Raw genomic sequence first — 9,514 nt, forward strand, 5'->3', positions numbered from 1 at the left:
ACATGGTGGCCCTGTCTAGCGACAAGGGGAATTTGACAGGGGTGACATCAAGGTACTGGTCATTAGGGGTTACTCAGTATCAGTGTTGCATATTGCTGGTATCAATACGCGCTACTTTAGGTTGGTAGGTGAAATTAATTTTATAGGGGACAAAGGGAGTTTTATAGGGACAAACAAAACATTGACATATACATACATGTTGCCAGGTTTTATGTATTCAGAATTTTAGTAATAATTTGGCCAACAGAAGAGATTTAATACTTTTCAGACCCGTTTAATAATTTGAAACAAATTTAAAATACGTAAACAACTAAAGGTTAAATAGTCCAGTATATCAATGATATACAAATCAAAGGAACCGAAGTGGAATACAAACAGGTCATAGTACGACATTCTCGATCTACCCCAGGATTTCTATCAACACGGTCTGATGTTCTTTTAGTCTCTACATCATTTACAGTCTAAACTTTTTCCTGCAAAAATGGACTTTCATTTGTGATGACGATGGTGCTGTCCTGATTTTGGTTTTTCTTTATGACGGTCTTCAATCATTGTTTATAACATTGGTGTGAATGTCATATTCACTTCGGGTTTTAAGTAAGCTTATTGTAATGAATCATGTGCCCAAATCCTTGTCATAGTAAGCCGCTTCTTGCGTCCACGCATCGAAACCAAAACTATTCCAGTAACGTACATCTTTCCAATTTTCGTGTACCCAACAAGCTACACACACACATCCTCGTAAGTTTGGAAAGTCGATAAAACGTCAGGAATTATTTCTTAACACAGATGTAGAGAAGTGTCCATCAAAATTCACAACGCTTTTAACAGAATGAGTCTCTCTTGTACATTTAAAGTTGATGTAATGATAATAATATCTTAGCAGGAAGTGTTCATAAATAATGGACAATGAATATGCTGGGAACTGAAATCACCGAAATGTAATCACTAACAGACGATATTTCGTCCCAAAGTCAATTGAAACAATTATTGTTAATTATGTGGGTAATCTTCCAATATCTGACTTTCTTCCACGATATATGTTCCAACGCTGCTGATAAAGGTCGTGGCAAGGTACGCTATCATACCTACGCTAGGCCGTTTCTGTCTTTGTTTTGGAGACAGTAATTACACCAGTGTCTCAAGGATGGAATGATCGATGTAGAGTCAATGATGTCAACGAAATTTTCTAATATTAATTCTCTTGCAAGGCTAGTCCAAACTTCTTTGTAGATTTTCTATTTCAATTCTCTTGGCAATCCTTCAATATTGCTTTTTTGGTGTGTTTGTCTTCGTCTTTTAGGATGCAAAAAGAGAGTTCAATATGCATGTATTAAGTGTGTTTGTTGCAGTATGTTGTATTTGATAAGAGACAGTTTAATTTATTGCAACGCGATATTTATTTTCCATGTTAAAGTTTTGTATGAATTATAGTTATATGAAGGATATATTCCTCCACGTCTGTGCTTGAGAAAATAAAGTTATCATTGTTGACTGGTCAACATCCCCCAAAAATGAGCAAGCTACATAACCTTATGGAACCCCAAGTACACCTGGAGCATATTCGTTACGTCCTGGACGAATTGACCATGGAAGTATTAGAAGCAGAAGCTGATCTAGAGAATGAAAATAAAGAAGAGGAAGAAAATAATAAAGGGTACTGATGGTGTAACATACCCGTGAGGTAAAACATTTGATGAGATCACCAGTACAGCAGAGGCGAGTAAGGATTCCACAGACAAAACACTAGGCTCAGGAGCTGCCATTACCATAGAGGCGACAACAACAAAGCAATATCCACAAGCACAGCGTCGACGAGCGAGGGACAAAACAATATTCAGAGTCCTTGAAGGGGAATATTGGGGCTCTGAAGCGAGTCAAGCTCTCTCATCATTCACTATCTCTACTAATTCTTCGGTAGTCAACGGTGTGTTTGTGGAGCTATGTCAGGGTGGTGCAGGCACTATGTGTTCTGGAGGAAAGAACAGCCTTTTTCAGAGCCAGCATATTTCTAGAAATGAGATACTCATCATTTTGCCCAAACCTGGATATGTATGTATGAATATGCCGATGTGTTTGTGAATAATCTCTCCACCCCCACCCCCAAAGAAACCCCAATCCCCCTTATGAAAATGTGTTTTTTATGTGAGTGTTTAGTGGTGTGTGTGTATATATATATATATATATATATATATATATATATATATATATATATATATATATATATATATATATATATATATATATATATATATATCATCATCATCATCATCATCATCATCATTCCCGTAGTCTGGAAGACCGTTTGGGCACAGCACAAGACCTAACAACCAGCTTCCTCCGTTCCTCTCGATTTTTCGTCTTTCTCAGTGAGTCGCTCAGTGTCAAGCCTGTCCACTCTCGAATGTTATCTTCCCACCTCTTTCTTTGCCTGCCTCTCTTTATTCTTCCTTGTACAGTGCCTTGCAGGATTGTGTTGGCAAGTCATGATGATCGTGAGAGATACCCATACCACTGCAGTTTCCGCTTTTTTACTATGATCAAGAGGTCATCGTGAGGCCCAATGGCTTCTCGTATCCTTTGCAGTATTTCTTCATTGATGATATGGTCTTTGTATGTGACGCCGAGGATCTTTCGGAAACATCCAATCTCTGTTGCCTGTATCCTTTCTCCAAGTCCGCTGTTATGGTCCATGATTCGCAGGCATAGATAAGTATGAAGATCACCAGTGAGTGCATCAGTCTGACTTTTGAGCTGAGTGCGATGTTCTTCTCCTTCCAGATGGGCTTCAGTTTTGTCAGCGCTGCTGTTGTCTGTGCAATCCTGGATAATATTTCAGGTTTCGAGCCTTCATCTGTTACAGTTGCCCCCAAATACTTGAAGCTGTGGACTGTTTTTGGCTTTGTACCTTGGACCCCGATGTCAGTGCTGATACCCTTGATGTTGTTGGTCATCATTTTGGTCTTCTCTGCACTAATTTCTATGCTATACGCTGCAGAGGTTTTGTCAAGATTCTCTACTAAGTTAGCTAATTGTTGCTCATTTCCTGCTAGTCCATCAATGTCATCAGAAAAACGTAAGTTGGTGATTGTTCTGCCGCTGATGCTGACTGCCCCGGTATGCTAATCAAGCTCGTCTGCCATGATTCTCTCCAGAAAGATGTTGAATAGTGTGGGAGAGAGCAGACAGCCTTGTCTGACTCCGACATTCGTTCTGAACTAGTCCCCTATGCTGCCGTTGAAGTATGCCGCACTGGTGGCCTTGTCATAGAGGTGCTTTATTAGTGTGATGAGGTTGGCATTGATGTTGTACAGTCTCATGGTCGCCCTCAAGGCTGCATGCCCTACCCTGTCAAATGCCTTCTTGAAATCCAAGAAGACGTGGTACAGATCTTGCTGGTGTTTCAGGTACTTCTCGCACAATATACTGAGGTTGAAGATCTGCTCTGTTGTGCTGCGCACCGCTCTGAAACCAGCCTGATCCTCGCCAGTGATCTCTTCAGCCTGTGGTTATAGTCTGTTCAGCAGTGTCCTTAACTTGTATATATGTAGAATATGTGTTTGACAGGTTTCGCTTTAATGCTTCATCAGACGGAATTCAAATTGAATTCAATATCAATGCTTACGTCATTAAATATGTTGTTTCTAAGTGATCAATGAAAAAAACAATATGACATAAACAAGATGACGTCATAGCTTACATTTTTAACCTGTCTTATACTTTAACGAATAATTGACAAGGAACTATGCATAAACGGCACAGATTAACGATCTTTTAATACATAAAAATACATAAAACGGGACCTTAAAGATACATATATCTCTATTGATAACTATATCTAAAATTTATGACTAAATAGAAATAAACAGTTTTATTAATATTTTTATTATATATAATGCACACTTATTAAAATTTATGACTAAATATATTTACTTTATATTTATTTATATGACTATATATATATATATATATATATATATATATATATATATATATATATATATATATATATATATATATATATATATATATATATATATAATCTAAGCACCTTAAAATGTGTGCATAACTTTTTCATTAATAGATATGTCTTGACAGACACTTACCAAGCAGAAGCAACACCCGACCATGTACATTGATGAAATCTATTGTAATGAAACAAATAAATCTAAATGTTCAGAAAGAAAGTTAGACAAATCTAAAATTTAATAGAGCTCAATACAGGAGGTTTCTCTTTAAAATTATTTGAACTCAAATATATTATACAGTTCATAAACTTGTAGTGATGTGTGTGGGATAGAAAGTGGATATGTTGTCCCACTCTAAGTGACATTATGTAGCTTTTCTTTTCAGGCCTGAACTAACAGCCTTCAAATGGATATAGATAGTGAAATAAGGAAGGCTGATGGGCATGTCGGAATGATCTCTTATCGGTGACCTTTGTACAGATTCATGTATCACACTGACCTTACCGCCCTCTTGTTTAATCACAATGTCCAAAACGTGACAAACTGAAAACTTATAGGTCAGATTTTTATTAACTTTAATGCCCTGAAACCAACCAATATGAATCTAGTTCGGTTACAGCGAACGTGTCTGTATTATATAACGCCCACGTTGTTTGTAATAAATATGGATCATTCAGTGTAAATCGTGTCATATTAAGAAAGTCAGTAATTTTACTTAAATGTGTGAAGTTGAAATGTGTCATCTTCACAGACGTTCAACTATAAAAGCCCTATAACATCATTTCCGTCAAGACTCTCTATCCTTGGTCAATGACTACGTTCCCAGAGGTGTTACAATAAGGTATTTACAGCTAGCAGTCGCGCAGATAATGTAAAGAATTCACGACATTCGACAATATTGAACGACATTTCACACTTGAGTTTAAAATAAGTAAGAAATGATATTATCTTTGTGTATATATATATATATACATATATAACAGTAAGTAAGAATTGTTATTATCTTTGTAATCTAATGCCAGAAATATATGTTTTACCTTGACAGCTACATTAAATTTCATCGATGTCATCCTTGATCTCACTGGTCTTTATGCTGACCTCGGCATTCGCTGTGCCACAGGTAATGAATTAATCGCATTTTAGAAAATTGTATGCATTTTGCACAATATTTGATGTAATTACTATTTTGTAATAAAAACATGTTTGTATTCCATAAAATTATGGCATCAGGACGACACATATTTTTTGTTTTTAGTCACTTCACCCTCTTACCCGTAAAGTGAAAATATCTATTATCCAAAACAATTAATTATCTCTGCTTAAGGGAGGGATAATTTATTTGAATGTTAGTATCTAAACGACCAGCTAGTCTTTCTTTCCTTTAATTAATAGATAGATAGATTGACAAAAATATTGATGAAGAGAAACTAGTTGATTTTCAGAATAAAAACTAAACTTTACAGCATTGTTTACCTTCATAAGACATTCGTTAGTAAAACAAATATTAGACTAGTTACACCCAAATTAAAAAATTAATACTTAGTTTTACAAGTTTCTGCATTTAAACATTTCAGAATTTCCGGCTCACCGTGTTCAACAAGCAGCATGCATTGCACGAAGATCTTCTCTTAGATGAAGAAGAAAATTATGCCATCGTAACATCATTTGCTGGGCAGGCAGATCCGAAATATTTGAACTCCATCAACTTCCATGACCTGACCAAGGTATCTATCTAAAATGACTTTATTGCTTTATTTGGTATTAAATTTAGCCTCTTTAATTGGAAACGAATTAAGGACTGGTTTAGGTTGCTTACTGTACTTTATTATTAAATGTATGTCAAATTAAAAAAAGCTATATTTGAGTAAAACAAGGAATGAGGAAAAATAAAACCTTCCAACATAAATACTGTAATGAAAATCTGAATGTGTTTTAGAAATAAGCGCTTTGATTGTTTTGTTTTGGAATGTTACATACATACTAATGCACATATATTGCATGCTCGATGTTTGAGAAAGTTTGGATGTTTAGTGTAACAGTTGCGTTTTAGGACCGATAACGTGGACGTAGAATTGTATGTGATTTGGATTTTTGATGTAGCTTTAACAATTTTATTCAGATCGTTACAATGTATTGCAGTGTATAGTGATGTTTAGCACTGGGGCCTCATGCCACAGGCATGTAGCATCATGTTCCATCCAGTCCTATTACCTAACCTCTTAATACTGAGCAGCGAGATAGCTGTTAGTACCATTTTTATAAGTCTTTGATATTACTCAGCCGAGGTTCGAACCGCAACTTCCCGCACTCAAGGTAATCGCTCCAAGCATTTAGGCCAATGGAGCAGTCACATCCATCCATCCATCCATGTATGCATGCATGCATGCATACATACATACATACATACATACATACATACATTTGTCAATATATTGCTGGACAAAACGAGATTGCACAATAAGCCAGTAGAATGTTTAAAAATATGTATGATGCGATTAATTATCGGAATATTATTCTCTTTAAACGGAAAGAGCGAAATGTTTTAAAACAGATATCACAATAAGCCAGCAGAACAATAAGCATAACAATATAGAAATCTTGCTATCAATACAATAATAATGACAATAATAATATCAACTTCAGAAGGTAAAATAAGTGGAAAGAGATATAGAAGAAGTTAAAAAGGAAAAGGAAAGGAAAAAAACACAAAAGTAATTATGATTGAAATAAAAGGGATATTGCAGTGTCAGGATAGTGGCTGTGATTGTTTTAAGGAGAAAGGGATACTAATAAAACCTATATATAGTTTCGACAATTCATGTTATATGAGCATATTGCAATATATTGATGATATGTCTCAAAATTAAAATCAAATATTATACCAATATCTTTAAAAGGCAGTATAAAAGCACACTACATGCATAAGCATTCATGACTTTCATCTCGTAGTTTCGTACTAGTTGATAAAAATTTATTCATGTTATGTAGCTAAAATCCCAAATTGATCTCATCATATATCGTTTTTTTTTTTTTTTAGGGATACTCGGTGGTGAAAGATGTGGATCAAGAAAAGTGTTTTCTTCAGTTTACTAATCATACTCTCACGGAATTTAAGGAAACTGTGCTAAGAATGCAGAATGTAAGAAGTAATAACTCACTATTCATATACATATAATACAAAAGAGTTGGTAAAAGTAAAGGTGATTTAGCAAAACCGCTGGGAGAGATACTATATATGATGTTTATGTCATTTATCATTTCTTCGAATTCATTATTGCATAAGTATGCATGTAAGTTATTGTTTATCTTTAAAAGTTATAACCTCTTGCAAACGTTTGGAGCAACTGTTCATGGAAATCATATTCTCCAGGAACCTTCTATTTGTGTGCCTTGGTGGTAATGAGGTAAAACAAGTTTCCATCAAACTAAATCATAATGATCTCTTTTTATGCAGGATCCACAGTACCATCATGAGTTGAGGGAAATATCCTGGTCGTGCGAAAGATATCCAATGCCTTTAGATCTGGCAAAACTTATTGCTGGAGCAAGAATTACAAGATTCTGTCGCGGTTACAATATCTTTTTCGTTCATGGATCACCTACTGCTAGTAACGTTGGTAGACGTAATATGATAAATGCGGATTTTGTTTCTGGATCACAACATGAGAGAAACTGTACGTATCAAACAGTTGTTACAACTCTTTGGTTTTTAACTATGTAACGTAAACAAGTAAAGACACCAAGCTTAGCAAAATTCAAAAAATAATTTATTTTCCGAGAATGCAAACAGAAAATAATATTACAATAATCCTAACTGTTCTATTACAAATCCAAAAGGTGTTCAATGTTTCGAATGAATTCCAACAGTCTTGAAAGTCTTTATTTACCAAGAGTCTTGAATGTCCAGAGGTACCACAATGACATAAATCAGAATGTATTTTAAAAGAGTTATCAATACACCCACAGTAGTAGTTTATCCAAAAAGCCGAGAAGCACTTAGTAATTCCAATGAAAAATTTAAATAAATAGTTCCTCTCATAACATATGTGAACACAAGTATAAATTCTGATTACAGATTACCGAAGAATGGTATTAAACATGACTGAAAAACTTGTTTATTGAACCTATATATATATATATATATATATATATATATATATATATATATATATATATATATATATATATATATCACTTGACAAAAGACTTTCAGAAATGTTAATAAAAATTTCACCAAATCGCCTAGAAGTTTGCTTCCAGAACATTTTAACTTGTAAATAAGGCCAGTCCTTCACTTGAGATTTTTTAAATAATTTTTTTAACACAATACAACAGTGAGGTAGGCAAATATTTATACCTTAGTTTATGACACATATCAAGCACATAATATAAATTGGACATATATAACACTTGATCGTAATTTTAACAGACATAAACTGGAAGCTCTCGAAAAACATATTTCGAGTTAATCAGATGTCTAAGTTATGAGCCTCTATACTTTTAATACATAATATATAATTACGAATGAACAAATTAGCTGAAAAGAATAACCAACAAATAACTTCTGTACGTATATGCCCAGTGAAATACGGTGTGATAATGCTATGTCTTATTTTTCCATTTAATTGGTGTATTTAAGATCAAGTAATTTTTTATTTATTCATTCGATAGAACATCTAATTAATCATTCGGTCTTTTGGCGTATAGTCGAACGATCCAGACTTCATCATTTTATTTATTATTCAAACGATTGAGAAAAACGGTTCCAGAAAATTAAGTATCGTGCGCGATAAAGTACTTAAGCTTACTAAAATTATATTGCCTTTGAAAAAAATATGTGACAAACATTGAAATCCTACAAGCTTCAATTACTTAAGGTATCCTTAGTCAATAATATTAGTCTTCACAATTTCAGATGGATGTGGATTTTGTATCTTTGCCTGTTGCTGTTGATGAGCTTTAATATTTGAAACACATGAAGAGGTGATCTTTTCTGGTAAACTGTTTCTTCAAGCATATGCAACATTGTGTTTCATTGAGAGCAAATTAAAAATTGATCATGTTTAAAACTGATGGAAATAAAATTTAATCTCGCATTGAAGCAATTTACGGTTTCTTACTTCATGCTTATAAGCCCTTCGTCCTCACTTTCTTGCTCTCACTCTTTACTAATTGTACTCAGTTATTTTTGGATTCATACATATATAATTTACAAAGCATATATTTTTTTCCGTCTATTCATATACATATTTATATATGCTGTTGTTGTTGTTGTTGTGGGGTTTAAAGCCATATTGCAGCACACGATAGTCTATGCATGCATGCATGTATGTATGTATGTATGTATGTACGTATGTATGTATGTGTATCGTTCTTTCAATCATCTCATGGGTTTTTGAAAACTTAAGTAATTGATAAGTCCTTACTGGAGCTGGAGGTTTTTAAAGGTTTATTTTTTCAGCCACTAAAGCATACACTTGATATTAATATATCATCTTCCTCATTTTTGGCAAACCACAGACCTCTGTATACGCACTGCCTATACA

General features: G+C 34.2%; 1 protein-coding gene across 1 annotated transcript; it reads left to right on the forward strand.

The window, feature by feature from the left end:
- The first annotated feature begins 4,679 nt into the window (after positions 1–4,679).
- Positions 4,680–9,073, forward strand: LOC149783101 (uncharacterized). Its single transcript, XM_089933071.1, has 6 exons — positions 4,680–4,809; positions 5,014–5,088; positions 5,543–5,692; positions 7,006–7,107; positions 7,423–7,642; positions 8,884–9,073. The coding sequence occupies exons 2-6, from the start codon at positions 5,032–5,034 to the stop codon at positions 8,919–8,921; spliced, it is 567 nt and encodes a 188-aa protein (XP_089789197.1). The 5' UTR covers positions 4,680–4,809; positions 5,014–5,031; the 3' UTR covers positions 8,922–9,073.
- The last annotated feature ends 441 nt before the right edge of the window (positions 9,074–9,514 follow it).

Source organism: Sinohyriopsis cumingii, chromosome 14 (assembly GCF_028554795.1).
Source record: "Sinohyriopsis cumingii isolate HCF-2022 chromosome 14, ASM2855479v2, whole genome shotgun sequence".
Classification (NCBI taxonomy): domain Eukaryota; kingdom Metazoa; phylum Mollusca; class Bivalvia; order Unionida; family Unionidae; genus Sinohyriopsis; species Sinohyriopsis cumingii.

Excerpts from the sequence above, each read along its gene's own strand:
- LOC149783101 (XM_089933071.1), top strand. The coding sequence starts at position 5,032 with ATGTCATCCTTGATCTCACTGGTCTTTATGCTGACCTCGGCATTCGCT. Across the intron at positions 5,693-7,005 it reads ACTTCCATGACCTGACCAAG|GGATACTCGGTGGTGAAAGA; the intron begins GTATCTATCTAA and ends TTTTTTTTTTAG. Across the intron at positions 7,108-7,422 it reads CTGTGCTAAGAATGCAGAAT|GATCCACAGTACCATCATGA; the intron begins GTAAGAAGTAAT and ends CTTTTTATGCAG.